At 49.7% G+C, this 22,362-nt stretch overlaps 2 protein-coding genes across 4 annotated transcripts in view; one reads left to right on the forward strand and one right to left on the reverse strand.

Moving 5' to 3' along the window:
• Positions 1 to 22,362, reverse strand: part of LOC105684569 (autophagy-related protein 16-1) — a 234,768-nt gene that overhangs the window by 62,141 nt on the left and 150,265 nt on the right. The gene's annotated exons all lie outside the window — the stretch shown is intronic.
• The window catches only part of LOC105693965, a 90,281-nt gene that overhangs the window by 34,209 nt on the left and 33,710 nt on the right, over positions 1 to 22,362 (forward strand). The window contains exon 2 of the mRNA XM_012414250.3: positions 17,064 to 17,468. Within this exon, the coding sequence (XP_012269673.2) occupies positions 17,096 to 17,468 (373 nt within the window). The 5' untranslated portion in view covers positions 17,064 to 17,095. The remainder of the gene's footprint in view (positions 1 to 17,063; positions 17,469 to 22,362) is intronic.

A 22,362-nucleotide genomic window follows, 5' to 3' on the forward strand; every position in this document is an offset into this window, starting at 1 on the left:
CAATACCGGGGGGGGGGGGGGGGGGAGGGGGAGGGGGGGCAACGGATGATTTATCGATATATTTATATTTCTGTGGGCGTTCCGCCGCAGATGCGTTATTATTTTCTTTTTCTTGCGTCGACGTTGTAGCTGCGATTTAGATCCGTCATTATTTATTCGCGGGTAGCTGCTACCGCAAAGGCGATTCACGTCGCGGCGACATCGACACTTAACTCGGCTCCGACCGGTCCGCGCCACTTCGCCGATACCTACTTACGTTGCGTTTTCCACACACTCAGGGCGCACCTCGAGCCGAGTTACACCATAACTTCGGTTGTACATCGAGAAGTGCCGCTCGATCCGCGAACGGCATCAGCAGCAACAGTGCCGGGCTACACACATAGCGGTGCAGCGGTCCGACATTCGTGTGCCCGGCATTGCTTATGGATATGGACATGCTTGTATAGGAATAGGAATACACGAATCGATACGGACGGACGTTTGGAAACGCTCGTGCGTTGGCTCCGATCGTTACAGATGTTGCCGGTACTATACGTTTACGAAGCGGGGACTTCCTCAGACGTTGTACCAGGTAGACGGGAAGGGTCATATATGGCCGGTAGCGGAGAACAGTTTCAATATTGAACCGGGAAATAATGCTCGGATACAAGGTAACCGCATTACCTCGTCTCCGGTGAACGTACGATGTTCAGCTCTAACTCCCTTCAGAAATGGGGAAACGGTCGTACATTAACAGCGAATACTAACTTCGGACGTATGAAGCTCATTTCAAACGGTAAATGTAATAATTAGCGGCGAGCTGACCTCCGGAGCGTTACACGCGTAGGGGTCGGAACGCAGGCAGGTGTTTTGTATTTCACGACTTAACGACTCACACCTGGTTATCGGTGATTTTCTGAAAATAGAATCGAGATGACGAAGTATCGAAAGTTCGTCCGAGGAGGCGATCCTTTGATTTTGGAAATTCGTACCGATTCGATTGCTCATTTTGCGACGAGTAAGGCGATACACCTTCGGTGTTCGACCGTTACCGATACAGCTTTGTTTCACGTACCTCGGCTTCAGCTCGGTTACCGATTCACATCCCGTAGAAGATAAGTTCGCAAATCTCGGAGCGCCGAGATGTACGTAGAGATAGATATACACGCAACAGAAATTGGAGAAGACGTTCTCGACATTGAACTTGATATATCTACCCGTAGTTAAAGAGAGACGCGTGTCACGCGTGTCCGACGCCTCACGTTGTTACTTTACATCCACTACCCCAGAGCCGGTTGCAGAGTCGTTACCGGTGATAATAAGCACCTCGGTAAATTTAGTCGTTAGTTGGCGAGCTGGCTGTTGGCTGAATGCGTCGAGGTAGTCTTTCAGGCACGGTAACTACAACGGCTACCGCACAAGATGAATCATTGGAAATGCAGCACGCCTGTGAGATTTCCACCTCGTCCTCGTCGTAGTCGTAGTCGTCGTCGTCGTCGTCGTCGGATCTCCGCGTGTGGATAACCGGGGGCACGTGTGTGCGTATGTATTAGGAGAGCGGAGAAGTAGGCGAATAAGAGAGAAAAGGGTTGTCCGGTTACGAGCGAGAAAGAGAGAGGACGAGAGGAGCAGGGGGGGAGTCGCGGAGCGTCGGGAGGCCAGCGGCATCCCACAGCGAGGGTGGAAGACGCGAAGCGAGTTTATGGAGGGGATTTAGATGCGAACGGTTCCAGGCATTGTTCGATATAAGACACGACTTCATTAAGCATTCAAGTAATGTTCAAACATTGTACATTGAATTGTACTTGCCCCGCTTCGTTGCAGTGCGGCGCTGCGGCATACAATGAGAATATCGTCTTCGAAGTCGTGATGCAGCAATATCGAATAATGTATAACTATATCAGGGGGGGGGAAGGAACGGGGAAGGAACGGGGAAGAGGGAGGACGCGGCGGGGGTAAGAGTTCGGAGTACGAGGGCGTGAGCCGAGCCGAGGAAAGAGGGCTGAGGAAGGAAATGGAGAAGAATCCTCCCTTCTCGCATGTTGTACCCCGGAAAAGTCGTACACACACGGTGTCGGACGAGATAACCCGATACAAGCTATCTAGACGAATGTACGCTCGGAATACATCACCGTATAAGTAAAACCGTAGTTCGGGGATCATCCGAACCCGAATCACGGTATTGGGGCCCCCAGGCCAATCCCGGAAGAGGGAGAGAAGAACGCGAGCAGACGCGCTCCAGTCACCTATAGACTTTATTGCTATACCGCCGCCGTGAACTAGGCGAAGGAGTTCCACCTTCGGTTTACTAAATCCACGATATTAAATTCGTCCTCTTATCTCGGTTCGTTCCCTCTTGGTATGTAACATATACCTATATACACACACAAGTATGCGCACACGGGTGTACTTTGTTCCTTAGCGGCGAGAACTGCGAGAAGGGCAGGGCGCACGAGAAGAGCCCAGCTAGGAGCTCTGTACGCGAACGAGGAAGAGATTATGGTAGGGATAGGCCGAGTCGCCGCTCCGCTATAGGGTCATGACAAGCGAGGCTGGTTGTCGCGGCTCGTTGTACCCACGATAAACTTGGCAGGGTAATTAGTTTTTATCCGACCGGATCGGAGCGTGTTAATGAATCAAGAGATGCGTGAGAACCCGTCTAAATCGAACCGCGCTAAATGCATTCCGTGTAATTGGAGGCGTTGATCGCGCGACGCGTGGTACCACAACGCGCCTCTCGCCTACCGACGTTGCCCCGGCGCGTTGCTCTCCGCGTAATATCTGTCTGCCGAAGAATTGTGACTGCAATTTCGCGGCCGGTAAACGGAATACCGGGGAAATATAAAAAATATTACTCAAACGACTCGAACGGTAGCCACCCTTTGCGATGCCGCTGAACGCGTTGTTCGCTGTGCGCCCCCGTACCCACCCGTGAAACCATAATTTTTCCTCTACACACCGCGGCAATGCAAACTTCAGCGATAGCTGGTATCGATATCCCGTGAACGATTTCGTCACGTTTCCATTCGCGAAACGATGCCGGGGTTAAATTTGACAACGAGGCTGATTGCAGCAGCATCTCGAAACTACGGAAACAGACGTTACAGTCTGCCGGCATCCGAGAATTCACCCCTGGGAATGCCTCCACGCGGGCCGCCTGCTTATTACAGATAATGGCGGCCAATCTACCATTTGGTCCTTACTTTACCGCCCCTAACCACCCCCCCCCCGGAGTTTCCCGGTCAATAACGAGAGCCTAATTTATTAACGTCGTGCGATAATATCATTGCGCGTCTACGTGTGATCGCTCGTTTCTAATTGTTTCTTAATTAATTTGTTTAATTTTATTTGTACTCTTTCATCATCTCGGAAGCATACGAATTACACAAAGGTTCCGGAATTGGTTGGTGACATTTTTAAATTACATGAAATTTAATTGACATCGAGCTACGCCCTAACGACTCTTCCGTCGAGTCACTCTCACGGTTCACTAAATTCGATTATGTCATGACTTGCCCTTTTTTGTTGAAAAAATACACACAGAAGCGCATATAATTTCCAACTGCGTACCCGAAACGCCTGAACAAGGATTCACCTCCGTATTCGCGTGAAACAATATCGCCGGTATCTACCCGGAATATTTTTTGCGCCAAATAATTCTTCGTCTAACTTTGACACGCCTAAATCTGTTGGTTTGCGGTTGAGCGTATATAGCCGTCGGATAATCCTCGTGTCGTAATTCAATCTCTGAATGGTCCCCGGTGACCGATACTCACAGCTCATCAAACTTCATGTAGCGAAACGAGCAGCGGTACCGGAATGGCGAACGTTTCATTCGATACATATCCGAGATATCGCGGGTTCAATGGGACGTGGCGAGTTGCGACGTGTACGCGCGATATAACTGGTACCCAGGTACGATCGCGGACGTAAAATCACCGGCAGACCTGGGGAATGCACAATTTTTCATCACTATCACCCTCGTCACTCAAGTTTGGCTCGGATGAGAAAAGAAAGGAAAAAATAGAAAGAAAAGAAAAGGGAAGATTTTGATCGGCGAAGAAGGAGTTGCGCGACGCTGTCGCGGTCCCCGAATCACCGGCGTGCGGGTGGGAAAGGTCACGGCGAAGCGGCTCCGCGGGCCGTTCGTGTGCGATGCGTCGCCCCGCTTCCGTCGAAGGAAGGAAAGGCAGCGGTGAACGCCGATTCCGTGGGAACGCGAAACAGTGCTCGAGATTGAGAGCGGAGCGGCGGGGGTGCGGCGGTGCGAGTTGACTCGCTCGCCTACCCGCGCGTTTCCATAGCGCTTTACCGAAACGACTACTCGCGCGAATTCCGACTGCTTTGCTCGAGAGTCGATTTTCACGAGTCTCGCCCCGTCGTTTTCACGGAACTCGATAACGAGCGGAAATTACCGACGCCCCGGAAGCTTGCGACCCTCTTATAGCATAAAAAATTCCAATAATCCAACGACGACCGGAATCAAAGTAGCGAACGAAACGTGAAAAGACTCGAACTGTTTAACTTCGCTGTTTCGGAGAAGCGAAAAAATCAGAATTAAGAAAGAAGATAGCGTACACTGTATACGGTAGACGGGAAAAAAAAAAATTACAGCGAGAGGCGCTATTTTGCCCACGTACAGATATTCTCGAGTTTTCGCACCTGCTCGCCAGTTTTCATGTAAACGAGACCGAGGAGGCGGAAGGCCGAAGGTTGCGCTCGACAGCTGGCTGAGAAGTTTCCATGATTTTTATGGTTTCGGTGGTAGAAAATGTTTGCAAGGGTCCCGGCAACGCACCGGTTCGCGTGCCTCCGGTAACCCGACCTGCATCCGACTCGACGTCTCTCTCTCTCTCTCTCTGTAATCATTTTTCATTCATTTATTTTCCCTACTTTCTTCGCCGCGCGAGATCCAGGTAACGGCACACGATTCTCGCGTTCGGACTCGTTCGCAGCCGATGCCGGTGCTATGATCTCGCGGTAGAATTCGTTGTTAGTCCGCCAGGGTCTTCGTAATCTGTCGGCAGAAGCTGGGATATATTTTTTCCGGCTTTCGGCTAAGCCCCTGAATTTGACAGCGTCAAGAAAACCCGGCTTGCAGGGGTTCGTAATTAATAGTTCTGGACGCCGGGTATAGCCTGGTATACACGTGTGGCTTCCTTTATCCACGGTTCCGCATAGTTCTGAAAAATATCACCCGTTCCCCGAGAAACGTTCGGCGTTCCATATCTACGAGTCCGAACTACGTTCCGAGATTCGAATTAATCCGACAAATAAGACGACAGAGCTTGAAATATATGCGGGGTGACCCCCGCGGAGGCGATCGCGTTTACTCGTCCACTTCTCGTGAAGACGGTAGACGGTATACCTGCTTGTGTGTAGAACGAACGAGTTTCGAGTGAATATGGAGTTTGAAAATTTCAGGCCATCCCCCGGCATTTCGGTAATACGAAAACGCAGTCGGCGAGAGAGCGATTGCTTCCACATACCGTCACTTTGCATGAAAAGAATACAAATTGAGGTTTCCCCGTAATAGAAGCCTAGCATACCCCCAGCTTCTAACTTTCTCGTGAGTTAAATTTGTGCGACTCCGAGACGACAGTGACTAATGTTTTACGACTGGAACGATGTTTTAACAAGGAACAACCATTTATTCGACAATATCGCGGAACCACCGCCCCGGTGCTATATTTTTTTTTTTTTTCGTTTTTTTCTTTCGTTTTTCATTCGTTTATTTTCATTTTGGTCTCTTGTACGAAACATCGCGAGAGAACGGGCCGATCCCCTAATTGAGATCGCTTTTTTACTTCCGTTATATACCCAACCCTTGCCTTGCATGAGCGAGACGCGTTTCGTGGTCCCGCATTTTTTTCTGTCCCTCTCAAAAAAAAAAAAATAAAATAAAATAAAAGAAAGAAAAAAAAGGAAAACGTTTTTGCACACCTGTACGGTACCGGAATACGAATGGAGCCGAAAATATTTAGAAGCGGAAGAACCCTTCCCTTGTGGCCCGGTAGATACAACCGTTGATTGTACAGAGGCGTCGGAAAAATTGATATTCACGATATTAAATACTGCGAAACACCGTCTATACGAGGGGAATACTGAAAAGGGGTAGAAAACGTAAGTTCTTTTTTCTTCCTCGACGGGCGTTTAGCGAGGATTTCGCGAGCACTTGCACATGTAGGTACAGACTTACATGAAACGCACGCCACGATGTCAAGGTAAACGTATTCATATCGATAATCGAACAGTATAGTCGCGCGTCTGCGAGGGAATATAATTTGCTTACGAAATTGTTTTCCTAAGGCAAGTAGCGTGCGGTTTATTAGTTGAAGAATTTCTACTCGCGCCTGGAGAAGCCGCCAGCCAGGGCGCTTTCCGTCTTTAGCGTGGAATATAAATGACATTCTGGTAAAGTGACACCATGCGAGTTTACCATTTACCGCGACGCGGCTCCAGTCCCCTGCTCTTTCGACGTCGCATTTATCCCCGCAACCATGTCGCGAACGAAGAACCTTGGCGAGTTACAAGATAAAATAAAGTTCAATGATATATGAAGCGATAGAGGGAAGCGGATGACGATGGTAAATCCTTCATCTCTTTCTCGCTTCGAGAAGAAATCGGATCGGACCGACCCATACCGAGCACCGAATCTGGTTTTCACCGCGGATCCGGTCGGCGACGACGTACTCGAAGACAGGTCACGTCTAATTAGGAGCCTCGCTTTATACATATAATATGTACCTCATTTATACCACGGTGAGAAATGTTCGGTTAACCGTCATGACGGGACTCGTGAGTCGGAGGCGTTTCGCAAGTTTTACACTCGCGTTATGAAATTCTGTCAATATTATCAAGTTCAATTCCGGTCACACGCCCGTCTCTTCTGGTACGAGCATCCGTCCAACCGGAGAAGAAGCGCTCGTATAGGTATACCCGAGCGACCGATACAAGTTGTTATAAAATATATAGATGAGAATCGTTAAAGTTGCTGATGGACGAGTGATCGTAAAAACTAGTTAAATGCCCCCTGCAGGAATCTCGGCCTTCTGCTGCCCTAGGTATAGGTATAACTCTACGTGGCTTCTGTTTCCACATAAAATCTATGTGGAAACAGAGCGGCGCACAGGCACGCACGCACACAGGCGCATCTATACTTAGTTTTGGAACACGCGTACATTTTGGGGGAAACCGTATAGGTGCTGCTAGTGAAGCGACCGATATTAAGATACCCCCGGGAATATCGGGGAGAGTTTATACACGAGGAGTTGCTTGCTGCGGGGGCGTCCCACGTAGTCGATTTTGTTCAAGAAAACTTGGCCGAGAGTTCAGATTGTGCACTTGCTATTTCCTTGTTCTCTGAACTCGAGCTACCGCGCGGAGTTTCGAGCAGTTGACAAAGAAAATGTCTCCGGGTATACGTATACGTAACCTGCAGCGAAAAACGAACGCTGTTCGCGCAACGGTGAGAACGTCGAACTCGCGATTGTCGGCGAAATTGACTGGGGAGTAAAAAATAAAATAAAATAAAATAAAATAAAATAAATAAATAAAACATACAACAGCACGGAAGCAGAAAAGCTTTCTCGCTTCTGGAGTCTGCCGATGTCAGCCGAGTTCGGAACTCCGGATGATGAGACCGCGTTTACAATCAGCGAAATTTCACTCGGTCATCCGTTCCTAATGCGAAAATCCCCGACATTCGGCGACCGTCCGCCCATCTCGCGAACCGTAACATCTCCACGTTTCTCAATCGCCGGCGCACTTCGCTCGGCGACGAGTAATTTGAAAATTGTACACCCGCATAGATGCGAGTCTACTTTACTCGCGAACGGGGATATATCCGGTCCAGCTGACTGGGTTTAACCGGGAGTTCGGGGACTCCCCGGGTCTCGGCGAGCTGCCGGGTCGTTCCCAACGGTCTGGACTGTTTCCTTGGTATTAATACCACCGCCTAGTAAATCACACCTCTAATAAAAACCAAGGAAAGGAAACCGACCCGCGCGCCGCACTATAAATCCAACGGTTACGTTACGTTTTCACTCCGCGGAAGAAGGACGAAGAGCGCCTCCTGTGTCGGGGAGGGGGGGGGGGGAGGGTGTGCGCGCTCGAACGGTAGGGGAAGAGCGCGACCCGGTTGCCTGTGCTTTTCCCAAAGTCCTTGAAAGCCTCTTAAATTATGAATAGCCAAGCGCGAAAGGCTGATTAACATCCGGTAGCGGTGGTGGTATTGTTCGCGAGAGACTTTCCTCAGACAACGTTCACACCGGGCGCGATTCAAACTCAATGAAATTTTAAACTCGATTCTTGAATTATAAAACGGCAGACAAGCCGCAATTAGTTAGGTAAGGGAATCCCTTCTCATTACCCGTTTTTCAATATCAAAATTAACACGCATCGATGCATAATACAACCAATTACCAAATGAAAACGCCCCGTTGAATTAACACATTTAATTCCCACCGTCCCTATCGCCGCGATCCACATCCGAGGACCGCCGAACATCGTGCGAAATTACAAAAACCTCCCCTGAATTCGCGTCGTCTACCGCGGCGTCGAGGACCCGCTGTAAAGAAGTTGACGATTCTCGTACATCCTCTGTATCCTTCGTATTATTCGCGCGGTAAGTTTGTCCGAATCGTTGGGGTTCATTGGTCGATTATCCTTTTAGACGTACTATAAAAGGAGTTACGGTCGCGATGCACCTGCGCCGATTAATGGGGCGGTCGTAGCGGTAACGGGCGTTACCTACCCAGCTCTTATTGAATTATTAAAGATGAGATTAACGTGTACTTAGCGCGGATGTTGTAGCAGAATCTGCATCGACATACTTTATGTATTCCCTTTGGCTGGAGGCGGCTGGGGGCCGACTAAACGTGTAGTAAAATGCGAGCGATCGCGACCGCGCTAACGTGACTGCGGGTATATACGCGATTAAATGTAGGTACATACCGGACGGGACTACCGTACATCGATACCTGCGATATCTGTACCTGTGTACACCAACGTATGAGATAAGCACATGAGCGAACCGTGGCTACGTACAACGTCCGTCCGTCCGTCCGTACGTGTGTATAGGTGCTCCTCGTGTACCCGATATACGTACAGATGGACCGCGGCGGTTCACGTGACTCCCGGAGAAGCTCTAATGAACCAAGGTATAATATAACCCCGGCATCATCTCATCTTCGCATCTATCTCATTTGCCTCAGTTCGTTATATCGTCCGGGTATAAGTAGCCGGTACACGGTCGCCCGATAATTACACCTAACAATGTCCGAATAAAAGACTATTCCGCAGAACGGGTATTATGTACCCGCATCCCCCCCCCCCGTGCAACGTCCCAAAGTACGCGTTGTACGTACGTGTGGGCGGCCGCACCGCAGACTACCCTCTCTCGCGCGCAGTTGCAGCAACGAACGGAGGAGGAATGTACCGAGTCGTCTTGGGATCTTGCGGTTGTTTGCATACGATTATGCTCGCGTGACTTATAACACCGCGCTCGCTTTTCCCCCGCTTCCGAGCGCATTCTCCGGCTATAGTGTTTATAGCTGTATCGTTACAAATAGTCCGCGTACAATGCGGGATATTTCGTTTCCGCAGCGAGATCTCTACGGAGGGTTAACGCGATATTTCTTCTCGTGCGAAACGGTTTGCTTTTTGCCGAAAAATTTCAGATACCTGGGTATTTACTTACAATGCGAAAGCGTAACGGTTGCAGCCTACGGTGGACTATAATAATCTCGCATCAAGGCGCGAGGTTGCGACATTCGACGAGAAGAGGGTCTGTGCCCGCGGGGGCGTATAAATCCGCGCGATATCAAATGATTATTTTTAATTCGAGGACGTATACGCGGACACTCCCTTTGTTTTTTCTCTTCAATGCGAAAGATGAGACGTCGCCCTGGGGACAATGTTGCATAATGTTCGTATCTCGATGGCCTTAGTTCCGCGTATCGCGTGGCGACGAGATGATTAAGAAAGAAAGAAATAAGGAAAGAAATGAAGAAGGGACGAAGGTGAAGGTCCACCGTGTACAGGTATACGGATGCCAAGAACCGGCGAAAAATTGCGCCCGCGTTGACAAAGCCGGCGTAAGGTATAAACAGGTGGATTATCCGTCGTATATATCCGAGTTGAGGGGAAAATTTATCTCTTTAAAACGGCGTTCATTTACAGCTGACAATCGAGTGCCTATCTCGTGCTTATGACGAAGTGTAACGTTACGCAGGCGATATCGCCATTATATAGAAGATAATAAAATCGTAAATTAAACTAACGCGGAATAAGTTGCGGCCGGGCAGGCGACACGCGCGCAATATCCCGTCGCTAACGATAATCCAATATCGTTTTGAAAGCCATCCTACCACTTCTTTCGATTACTACACTCGTTGCACGAGGCGTGCCACGCCACGCCACGCCACGCCGCTTGCAATAAACTTTTTTCTACAATCTCTCCCCTTACAAGTTAACCGACGTAGACGGCGCACCGTGAAATCCTCCCTCTTTTTTATTTTTGTTTTTTTTTTTTTTTTCTGCGAAACGAACCCTGGGCCGGGACCGCCTAAGAAAAATCCTCTACCACGTGTGCCTAAATAAGAAAGTGCCCCGTTCAAGGTTTCACCCCCCTACGGAAATGGCGAACGAAATTATCTCGCCAGATGCACGATCTTGGGGCAGGGTGCAGCCACAATTATATACCTTACCGCTATTATTGCACCTCTTGCGGGGATCCCGGTGCGGGTACTTTCGACCAATTCAATTACGACGTTCAACCGTGTGTGGATGAATAAACGCGGGTAGATGCACATCGGGCGGTAATAACTTCTAATAACTAGAGGCGAAATAGGCGCACAGCTAATACGAGAATGAAAGAGTCTCGAGTCCGACAAGGATTGTTATCAATCATAAGGAAGGACAGTCGCCTCTAGCTACCGGTCAGTTCGTTACCGGGCGCCACTGAGCTATGGGAAAATAATTATTATGAGTTATGACCGTGCCCGATGAACTCCATAGAGCACACGGGAAGGCCCACCCATGACGTGCGTAGGTACTCCCGGTAGGTGTACCTACGTTTTTCATCTTCCGTAGAGTTATTAAATTCCCATATTACACGTTCGATTCGCCGAGCGCATAGAAGCTGGACTATGATTCTCTATTGTGCGAAGAGACGGGAGGTGATATACAAATATCTCCGGAAAGTCCGGACCATCGGCAGAGCGACTTCGCAGAAACTGAAATTAGACGTTATCGGTGTATTTTGCACGATTATTAAGGGCGGAATGACTCTGGAATCTAGTTCAGCTGGATGTTTGACAGTGCCAACTGTGACGGGGGTTGGGATGAGAAGTTATCGAAATTCTCACGACGCATCGTGCCGTTGTTATTCATTCATGCTTTCGTTTTTCTCAAATTTACCTACCCGGGTTGAGATGAAAATTGCAAACGTAAGACAAAAAAACGAAGTAAAAAAATGAAGGAAACAAACCCCACTTTCTTATATTCGCGTGACGCGGTTAAGGCAAAGGTGGAAGAGATAAATTTTACCTGAGACGTTTTTGAGGTCGTGCAAATAGAAACTGGAGGCAAACGATACACACAGCGTGTATACCTACTTATTGTACCTGTCGCACGTCTGGCTATACTCCGGTAATATTTTCTGTTACTGTTTAGAAGAAATAAGACTTGTTTATTCTCATGTAAATTCATAGCGAAGAAGTGAACGTACACCAAAGGCAGGGGGAAAAATATGAAGCCGAGGGTGTGTAATATGCGGAGTACGTAAAGACCGGCCCAGACGAACTCTTGGGGTGGTGGAAATTTTAGCGTCTCATTGCAATCTTTATGCACAAGTTCGGGTAGTTCGGAGCTGTTTTACTTCCATCAAGTTATTCTATCAAAACGTATACTTAGCCTTAGAAGTTTGCCCGAGATATTTAAATCGCGCAATGTAGCTCTACCCTCGCGAGTTTAGAGACCGGAAAGAAAGGGGAAGCTTCGCTCGTTCGTTCGAGAAGAAGAAATTCGACGAGCCTTTCGAGTGTCCGCGCATCCACGAGAGGCGACGTAATTCGCCCGTACATCATATATTTCGTACGAACGTCACTTTGCAAAAAATTCAGCACCACGCTCCACGGGATAAAGTTTGTCGAACAAATTAAATCCATCCGATTCTTCGGGAAAAACTGGGAACATGTAAAGTCACTCTATCGAATAAAAGTACGAGAAGGACAAAAAAGAAAAAGAAAAAAAAAACAAGACGTCAATCGTTGACGGTTATTCGCCGCTTTTGACGCGTACGAGCAATCGAAGACGGGAGGACGATCGGAGAGAAAGGGACCCATTGTCCGACACCGTGTGGCTACGATTAGATTCTGACTTTGCGAAACGGTGTTCGGTCGATATACTTTGTATGCGCGATGACGGGCGGCGAGGTATTCCATCGGCGTCGATAATTGATTGACTCGACGGGCTTGGTCGAAGTATAATCGCGGCGCGTATAACGCCCCACGAAAGTAACCTCGGTAGCGGGTTATTACTCTCCTCGTCCGCAAGACCGGTAGGCTCGAAGGAGTAGCGACTAGCCAACGTGTCCACGTCTGCTGCGAAACGAGCAATATTTTAACGAAATAATCCGCCGTCACTCAGATGTGCCAAGAGGTGTACAATCCGGTGATTTAGCTCGGCGCGTCGCGCTTCGAATTGATATTCGAGTCCAGATATACACATTTGAGACTCGTCGTCTGCGGGAGATTACGCTCCATTAAGGGGCTCTTGTACGTCCGACTATTACAAGCACTCGGGAGACATCGGAACGACTAGATGGATAGCGATATCGGTGTACCATAGCTATCGCGAATCGCGATGGAAAAATATCACCTCAATACGGACGAAGGTGTCGAGAGTTGCGAATCCGAGAGCCGTGTTCGCTAGCGGTGAACACTCGTCGAATTTACGAAGCGTTGCGGTTGGAAATCCAACGGAGATAGGTATATTTATTAGCAATCACGCGCACTCGCCCGGATAACGGAAGAACCGTTGCTCTACGGACAATTGTGGTCTAGCGTTATACGCGATTGCACCAGAACGTGGAATAAAATTATTACCGCAAAGTGGCAATTATAAACGCACGGTGCATAATACTCGGTGCCGCGGCAGGTTACATTACGGCAACCCTTCCGGCGCGTCTATCCATCTTATTTCTAACTCTTTTCGACGTACGCGTAAGATGTACAATAATGGTGATCGTTAGGCACTGCCACTTCTGAAAATATATCGTGCCGGTGCGACGAGTAGGTGAGCGGGTAATTGAACGGTTGACAGGAACCGTCTCAAATCCGGAATCTCCGTATCGGTCGGAAAAGGAGATTTCGAGATCCGGTTTACGACCGGGTTGTACGTTCGGCTGATTTGATGGCGCTGATTTTTGACGTATTGAATTCTGGACGTTTAATTTTCGACGATCGCTGCGCTTCCGAGGTAACGGGATACAGCGGAATGTAAATCGGAACTGGGCGAGAGACGGACCTTCTTTCTCCTCTTTTTATTTGTCGAAAAAATAGATGCGATCGCCGCGGCACCTCTATGGAAATTCGAATCGACGAGGAATCTGCATATAAATCCGCAATCCACAAGTATAATGCAACGGACGAGGGTCTCGCACGCGGTAAATAATATCCAGGTATATCACGCGTACTCGTTCGGCCGGGTGTTCGTATAATATTCGCGAGTCGACTTCGCCGTGGCGGTCTATTTTCCTCCACCTGACCGATAAAATAACCCGCTCTCGGAGCCCGTATACGGTATACGTGGCGAGCACGTGGACGTAGGAGGGCAGCCTTACGCCCGGAACACCTGAACTCGATTACCCCGAAGCTCGGTGATGAGGATTTCCTCAGAACTCGTACCACCGCAACGCGAAGTGTGCAAACAGTTGCAACGCTAGCAGATTAAGCATGCGAGTATTCAGATAGAATAGACCGAGCGTTCCGCCACCCCGTGACAAGATCTTTAATCACGATCCGGCGGGAGGCACTACACGCCAACTATTGTATAGAAGGTGGCGATAAGAATGGTTCCAGGGAAGGCTGCTCGGGCAGGCTCCCAGGCGGCGGAAGCAAATCGGCGGTGTTCGTTCGGTAGACGGCATACGCCACACTCCTACCGGTTGCACGTAAGCTTGGTGTGCCACAGGCTCGTGTATCGTATGTATATTTGCGTCGCGTCGCGTCGCGTCTAGGGTGGCGACGCCAAACAGGGAACGGTTCATCAATCTTCCGTGACACTCCGAGGAGGTCCTGCATAATACGACTAAAGTTTAATTACCGCGTTACTTTGCCGCTATCCCCACCCCACCCCCGCCCCCCAAAAACTCAGGGTTTGAGGTACGGATCCATCACCGTACGACAGCCCGTTCGCGTTACCTAAACGCGAATACCTTAGGCCCGGAGTAGCTGCTCGTATCTGTCCTCGGCAAATACAAGCGCGGGTAGCTGCTGTACGGTATGCGACGTACACACCGACTTACGTATATGGGGTTGCGCCATCGGGGGGTTCCACAGCTTCTCCCGGAGCGCGGTGTCTGCCGGGACGAAGGAGGACTGCTGGTGTTTGTTAGCGAATGACGCGAGTCATACCTCTCCGGTAACAGTATCCGTATTCCGGCTATAGAAGGCAGTGGTACCCACTTAGAGACACGGGGTAACCAGACATAAACCAGTTTCCTGCTTATCCGCGGCCACCGTTTTCCTGGTCTTCGTACCGCAGGACAACCATTCCCCATTAAATGATACTCGGACGATTTTCAAACGCCAACGATTCCCCCGACGATCGTCACACCCCAGGTAGAAAGAGACCGGGTACCGACACCCCGTGTCCTCGGTCTTCCTCAATTCGCTACCATAATTAATTGAGCGAAAGAGTAGTTGTCGGATATCTGGTGTGAAATAATGTGGGAAATGCAGGCGAGCACCCAGGAGATTGGGAACTGTTGCTTTTGGCAGTATTACTCAACACGTTCGTGCACCTGCGATTATGCGGCGTTGGGGTAACGATGACGTCGCCAGAAATAGTGAAAATAGCTGCGTCAGGGGTCTGTGACGCGGTGAAGTTGAATTCGGTCGGTCGTACGCGGTTTGATACGGCGTGTCCGATCCCTTGCAGTCCGATACTTCTTCTTTCGAGGTATGGAACCGAAAGTGCACTCGGAAATGATAAAGAGAGAGAGAGAGAGAGAGAGGGGGAGAGAGGGGGAGAGATGAAGGAAGGAGGACGCTTGTGTCCTCGGGGTAACTCGACCCGGGTCAAGGATCGTAATCTACGGTGGAGAACCAATGAGAATGAGTATATCGGCTAATTAGCTCGGCAAACAAAAGGAGGATAGCCGATGATCTAGCGCCAGGAAGAGTTCCTCGTTTCGTGATCAGTTTCTGTTGAATTCCAAGGTGGTGCGGCCCGGAGATCTACGACTGCGATTGTGCGGTTGTTATTGTGATTGGGTCTCGGAACGTCTCCGGGACCCGTTACTCTAGCATGTGACGCGTCGGCACCTGGTGCGCGAAACCCAAAGAGAGAAAGAAATACTGTTGGCCAGGTAAACGGAGAAAGAGTCTGAAGGTAGCGGTCGACCAGGTATATCCGGCTGCGCGTATTCAAAGACGCCGCGCGTCGCTTGTCGCAGCAGGTACGGCCAGGTCGCCGTGTTCACACGTGCGTGTACCGTCATCCTCCCGACTCTTTTATACGCCGTTCGAACGTCTTCGTCGTTCATCGATCCTTGATCAACGATCGCGTGGATCTTCGTACGTGGCCACGGAAACGTGTACCATCTACTTCCGTCCACATTTATTTCTGCACATGCATATATCCACGTTTCGCTGTTGTATGAAATATTTACGCGCGCGCGCGCGCGCCGTATACCCGCGAGACATTCCCATGCTCCCTCGCGGAGGAAAATATCGAAATTCACGCACCGAGTCTATTTTTGGTCGAGGGAAACTTCTCTCGGAGTTGTGAAATTTCGATCGATCGGTCGATTTTCTTCCATCGGCATACCTCTGGCAGGTGTAGCGCTGTGCTTTTCTCATCTCGACTGTACAGGGCGGGAATTCGTCGTCGAATGTCGTTGCTGAGGCGAAGCCTTTGGAGATCGGTCAGCGGCGAGAGAAAAGTAAAAAAAACGAAAAAAAAAATATCGACTTGGGAGGAATAGTAATTTTGTAACGAAAAATTTTTAATAAATAGTCGGTGCCACGTGACGTTATAAAATGTGTACGGCCGGTAGTACGGAACAAAAAATAGTTCACGGATAATCGATATCTTCTGCCATTGTAGGCCAATCTCGTTGTACCATAGCTACCGCTAGACGATGATCCGTGAATATAAGTATACTCGGTACTGAAACTCGGCGCATATCTTCGTGGGTCGTTATGCCGGAAGAATTTTCACGCCTTCTTACGGGAGGCACGCGTCCCGATCCGTGTCCGTTATAACAGTGTTCTGGTTTCGGCCGATCTCGTCAATGTTACTCCACTCCGGCGTCACTTCAGTTCACGATAATACAGAGGCGAGTCCGGACGGACAACCGTGACGTGCGGAAACAAGTGACAGAGTTTTGGGAAAACTGGCCTAGTTAAATATTTGCCAAAGGTCCGCCCACGCACTCGATGTTTCTATAGATCAGGATCGTTGTTCTAATATTTGCACGACCCCGGGATAGTTATATAGAGTACACACGCACGTACATAAACTTGCATAATTCACGAGTGTACCGGGCTTCGATGGTGGCTCTCGCCCAAATCCTGCGAGGGTTGGCGGTGAGCGGTAATGAGCGTACCCCGGGTGCTTCGTTAGTCCTGCGACGGTGTTCGGCCTTCTTTCGACCTTCGCTCGCTCGCCGGTAGCCTCTCGAGTCGCTCGGATGGCGCGGGGGGTAACGAAGAGGGACCGATAGGGAAAGGAAGGAACCGGGGTCGGGGGTGAATTTTCAGATAGCGACCGGTTGACACCGATAAGACGAAATAATCCAGGAGATACGGTATAAACTCTCTAACGAACGACCTTTTTTCTTCGTTTCTTTGCAGATAACGCAGTGGTTTAACGGGTTGGCCTGACAATGAGCAGCCCAGTGTGCCGGATGGTGACTCTCCAGTCGATCGCGGGTGTTGTCCTGCTAATCATCGGTACCGCCGCATCGGCGGAGGACGCTTCTTCCGTAATGTCGGCGTCGGCGGAACCGTCCGCGGTATCGGGTCCGGACTACACGGGTCCTTCAGCCGGCTCGGACGAGTGCGACCCCGAAATGGTCGGTTTCGAGTTGGTCACCGGATGGGTTTACACGGCCCCCGCGAACATGTTGGACTCCATACCGGGGACGTTGATGCTCACCGACTGCCTCGAGACATGTCAGGCGAACGATTCCTGCCAGGCGGTCAACTATGAAACGGGTCTGTGCGTGCTGTTCAGCTCCAACGCGGATAATAATCCAGGTGAGATTAAATCGGAGTGGATTCTCTGAATAAATGTGCGAGGGCCCCCTCGTTAGGCGTTTCGACATTGACGCGTCGCGGTGGTGTGTCCCCGGTATATCTGGCGTCTGAGCGGAATGCCCGCTATACTCGCGGAGCGGTAGGCGTGAGATTCAAAAATCGCTCGAAGCGGACCGGCGATTCAAAGAGTAGGTGTAACGGTGCACGAACCTCGCCAAGGAGTCGGAAGAGCCAGTTGCCTTTGCCTCGATGTAAAGATACGCACGCGTATATATATAAATATATACGTATACGTATACTAACTATACACCGGTGTACGATAGTTCTGTATACGGGTATACCGTTCGCTAGATCTCTTCTTGATGCCACCGACTGCACTGTTATTAATAATGTTATGATCACTGTTATGATTACTGTTATGATTGTTCTACGGTAGGTGGGTATTAGATTTCATTCTTAATCGTTGGACTCGCGTGCACATCGTACGCTACCGCGTTACGAATCGCTTAGCGAATGCACTTTTTAATGCGGTACGAGTTCCGAAGGGACGTGGGACGGCCGCGGCGTTCCCGGTAGGAGTCGACCGTTCAACCGCACACGTGACGCGTACGGGGTGTAATTATGAGATTGAATTCAGAAATACGGATAGGTCGCGTGTTCGCCGGCGTAAGCCGGGTATAACCTACGTCAAATATACTTATTGTTAATGGCTATGGAATGGCACAGGTTTTATCAGCGATCTCCGGTCTTCGGTAGAGCGGGACTTTCCTTCCTTTCTTCTCTCTATATCTACCTATTCCATTATCGGTTCTCGTTCCAGGTAAAATAAGACAAATCGCGACTCGATAAAGATCAACGAAGCTCAATTTGGAGCCGCTAAGCCTTCTGCCTTTTCTCGACGCTTTATACCAAGAATAATGCCTTTTAACTCCTAATCTTAATCCCGACGCAAGACCCGACAATTTTACACCGATTCGAATAAACTGACGTCCCATTTCCCTTTGTTCGCTCGCCGAAATACCAGCCGGGACATTTTACTCACCGGTCCTCGAGGTCGCCGAGTTTTGCGTGGAGACGTTTTCTTGTACCGGAAATAAGATTGCGAGCGCGGAACTCGGGAAATCATAATTGAATTGATAGATAACCCAAAGTTATACGGGGCAAAGCGAAGAATAAGACATCAGAATCTCGTACATTGTCATGGTGGGGGGGGGGGGTTTGTGCCTGCTGGCGAGCTGTAAGCTTCTCGTATATGAATAATGGATGCCGGTATAAGTAAGTGTAACGAGAAACGCACTAATTGAATCTTCCGGGGTGTAATTAATATAAACTATCCGTCCAAGGCTTCTCACGGAGTAGGAACATTAATTACACACTAATAGAGAATGCATTGCCAGAAAGTGCGAAATTTATTTTACCCGCCCGGAATTAATGCGAGTGCAGCGAGCGCGTAAAGGGAGTCGAGACCCGTTACACATTTAGGGCCCCTCGAACAGTTCGACCGTTATTTTATTATTTTTCTTTTGCTTTTTCGTCGTGCGAGATTCTTCGCAGTTATTTTCATACCCCCTTCTGATATTATTCTGTTCTGAATGACGGAACGCGCGGCAACCGCAAATCTGCAACTTCTCGGCTGACTTCGACTTTTGTTTTATCCGTTAGCACGAGATTCTTCTTCTGCTGCTCCCGTGGAATCCGTTACGCGATTCGGCTTGCTTATTTTTCGACGAGTAGCAGAGCGAATGACCTTCGCTTAACCATTTCGTACAGCACTCGATGAAAGAGGTCACTCGAACCATCCTTTCAACACTTTCGACCCGAACCAACGGGCTTTTTTACGCAATACGCAATAGTGTAGCCGATATGTAAAGTGTGACCACCGGTAGTTCGGAGCATCACTTCGGAAATCTCTCATTCTTATTCATTCCTTTTCCACGTCTTATTTGACTCCTCTCATCTCTCTGTTCGAACTCTGCTTACAACGACGGAATTAGTGAAGCCTTTCAACTCACGACTTTGTTTCGTAACTTGATTTTTTCTCTATTTTTAACTCCGAAAGATTTCTTCGCGTCGCTTTTGTTACGATTTGTCATACATCATCATATTCTCGACGAGGATATTTCTCGGAAGAGAAACTAAATCCGAAGCTGGGTGTTGCGCGTAAAAAAAGAGGAACGGTATCGGGGCGATACGTGTCGATGACAGGGGTCAAGAGAGAGCGGAACAGAGTCGAAGAGAGGAGAATATCATTCGTTCGCTACTCGTGTCGCCACGTCCGTCTCGCGCGACTCTTGCAACCTTGCGATGGGTTATTCTACGTCGACGCTTCGAGTAACGGGGCATCGCTGCATACCAACGATACCGAGTACTGCTGCACTTGACCATAATACCACATACCGCACTAATGCATAATAATGATTTCCATATAAAATGCACAAGGGGGTTTAACACGAGTACGATTTATCCTTTAATAAGAAATATTTACATCTCGCTACACACACGATATCCTAGCTACAACCTCTTTTCCTTGTTAGACTTCAAACACTTGAGTTATCCCTATCTTTTGCATCGTACACCTCTGAGCAGTAATTAAAGAAGACCTGGAATGGAACGCGGTAGCTCGCGTCGAACGTTACCGGACTCGCGATACGGCTGAAAGATCGCACGGGGTTGTTCGAACACGCTTTTGTTACGACGCTCGCTTCGGTTTCACTGCGCGTTTAGGATCATTTAATAACTATGTACTTTCGATACTATTACATCAAAATTGTCCGGTCGGTTAATTGGGATCCCTCAACGTTCGTTAAACCGTAGATCAAACCGTAGGTTGAAGTGCCGAGGACTAAGGAAATAGATAAACTCAGAAAATTCCGACAGACCAAATACGCGTTGAGATATTTTTCGAAAAACTATCTATGAGGGGTACGTTATTCGCGCGTTGTCCGCTGGTGTAAAAAAGAAATGCGGGTGTATCGAAATAGCCGGTAGTACGGCGCAACGGCAGCCAGTGTGACAAATTACACATAATTCACAAGTCAATTTCACACATGGCTATCCAGTCGGTTGGTCGGTCAGCCGTCCGGCTCCGGCGATTGAGCGACCAGTGGGCCGCGAGACCGAGCTAGGTTTCACGTGGTGGTCAGTTTAATCCACTTAACAACGGCGTTGTTATCCGTTCTATGTCCTCCCCTGTCCAGCGGGGGCACTCGGTTCGCCTTTCCTTCGGGTCTTGGGGTTTCGAGGTCTTCGGTGCGCCGCACACCACATCAAGGCGTCCCTCCCCGACCGAGCCATGTCCGAATACCATTGAGCACGAGAAACTCTTCCCTTTAATTCCCTTTCCTTCCATTCCTTCGCCGTTCGAACAACGCGCGCGCACAGACACGCGAAGAGTCGAAGAGCTCGGAGAGCGTACGTCACCGTTACCGGTTCCATCTAGCATGCACGCGAGTCCAGGTATAGGGGAACGCGCATGCATAGGTGTACGCGGGACCCGCGCGCGCGATTCGATTCCAAATAGCCGTGGGAAATGGCATACCGCGTTGTCTCGAGAATACTTAACGCGAACGAGCGATCAAAGCACTTCCCCTTCGCAGATGTGTGGAAGTCCTCACTCCACTCGCTCAAGGAATACGATCAGCCAACCGAATGCCCTCATCTACTCACCCACCCACCTATCTGCCCCGCGCACCTACTCACTTACTTACTCACCCTACCGTAGCGCACTCGCGAAACCGCAGCCCAAAGACACCCGCGAAGTCATTGTACATTCCTCCTTTCTCGCCTTTCTCGCCACCCCGTTTATTCCCCCGCGACGCGCACGCACGTATCAAAAATCATGCACGCCCGTCGTCTCACGCAATCCAGCACGCGGTGCTCCGCTGCACGCACGGTTTCCCCCCCTCCCCCTATCTTCCCTCTTACACCTCCTCTCAGATGGAGCAACAGATTTCGAGTTATTATTGGAACCACGCGACCGCGTGTCACGTAATCGAGGTCCTCGCTTCGCGTCCCGAGGAACTCGGCCTCGGCGAATACGTGCGCGCGGTCCGGGTTTCCTCGGATCGGGTGACCGCGATGAACGCATCCCGACCTCCGAGAAGGCATCGGAGATATTTCGTAGATTATAGCCGCGCGTTGTACCGCCGTTAAAAGAGACAGCGGCAGTATATTCGAGGAGGCTAGGAAAACGAACGGCTCACGTTCCACATTTGGAAGAAGTAGCACTGCCACCGGGATAATCGTGACGGCGAATTATTTCCCGTTATAAAATCGAACCGGTATTAGATAGTGTCAAGAGTTAAACTCAGGCATAGCGATGACTCGTGACTCGACGACGGATGCCGGGCACCCGCCGTTGACCCCGAAGAATGACTGGAAAAATCCGAGCGAGCAGATAGCGCAAGGTACAGGTAATACACGTCCGACCGTCCGTCCGTCCGTTCGTTCGACCGTTCGACCCGTGTGTACCTGCCTCGTCAGCCGACGAAATCAATCGCGGCAAACGAGCCCTTTGGGTTCAGGGAATGGTTCGGCGGCACGTGACGCCGTGTCCCCGGGATCCTGAAATCATGAGGAATTCGCGAACATGACGAGCGGTCATAGCGCGATTGAATCTACCGAGGCTCGATGAATTTGGTAACGAGGCCTTTTCCTTGGACGTCGATGGCGTTTTTTGCGGTGCTCTTTGAAGGAATAAGGAGGATACACGACGCGCGACCGGCTCCCCATTATTCCTTGACTGACAGAACTAATCGCGTTGTCCGATCCCCGCGGCTTCACACCGTAAATCGGGAGGCGCGAGAGCTTATAATATGGCGGATCGACGTCAAAGGCGTCGCGACATCCGATGAAAGCTATTGTGAAAATATACGTGAAAGTAAAGATGAAAGAA

Source organism: Athalia rosae, chromosome 2 (assembly GCF_917208135.1).
Source record: "Athalia rosae chromosome 2, iyAthRosa1.1, whole genome shotgun sequence".
NCBI lineage: Eukaryota > Metazoa > Arthropoda > Insecta > Hymenoptera > Athaliidae > Athalia > Athalia rosae.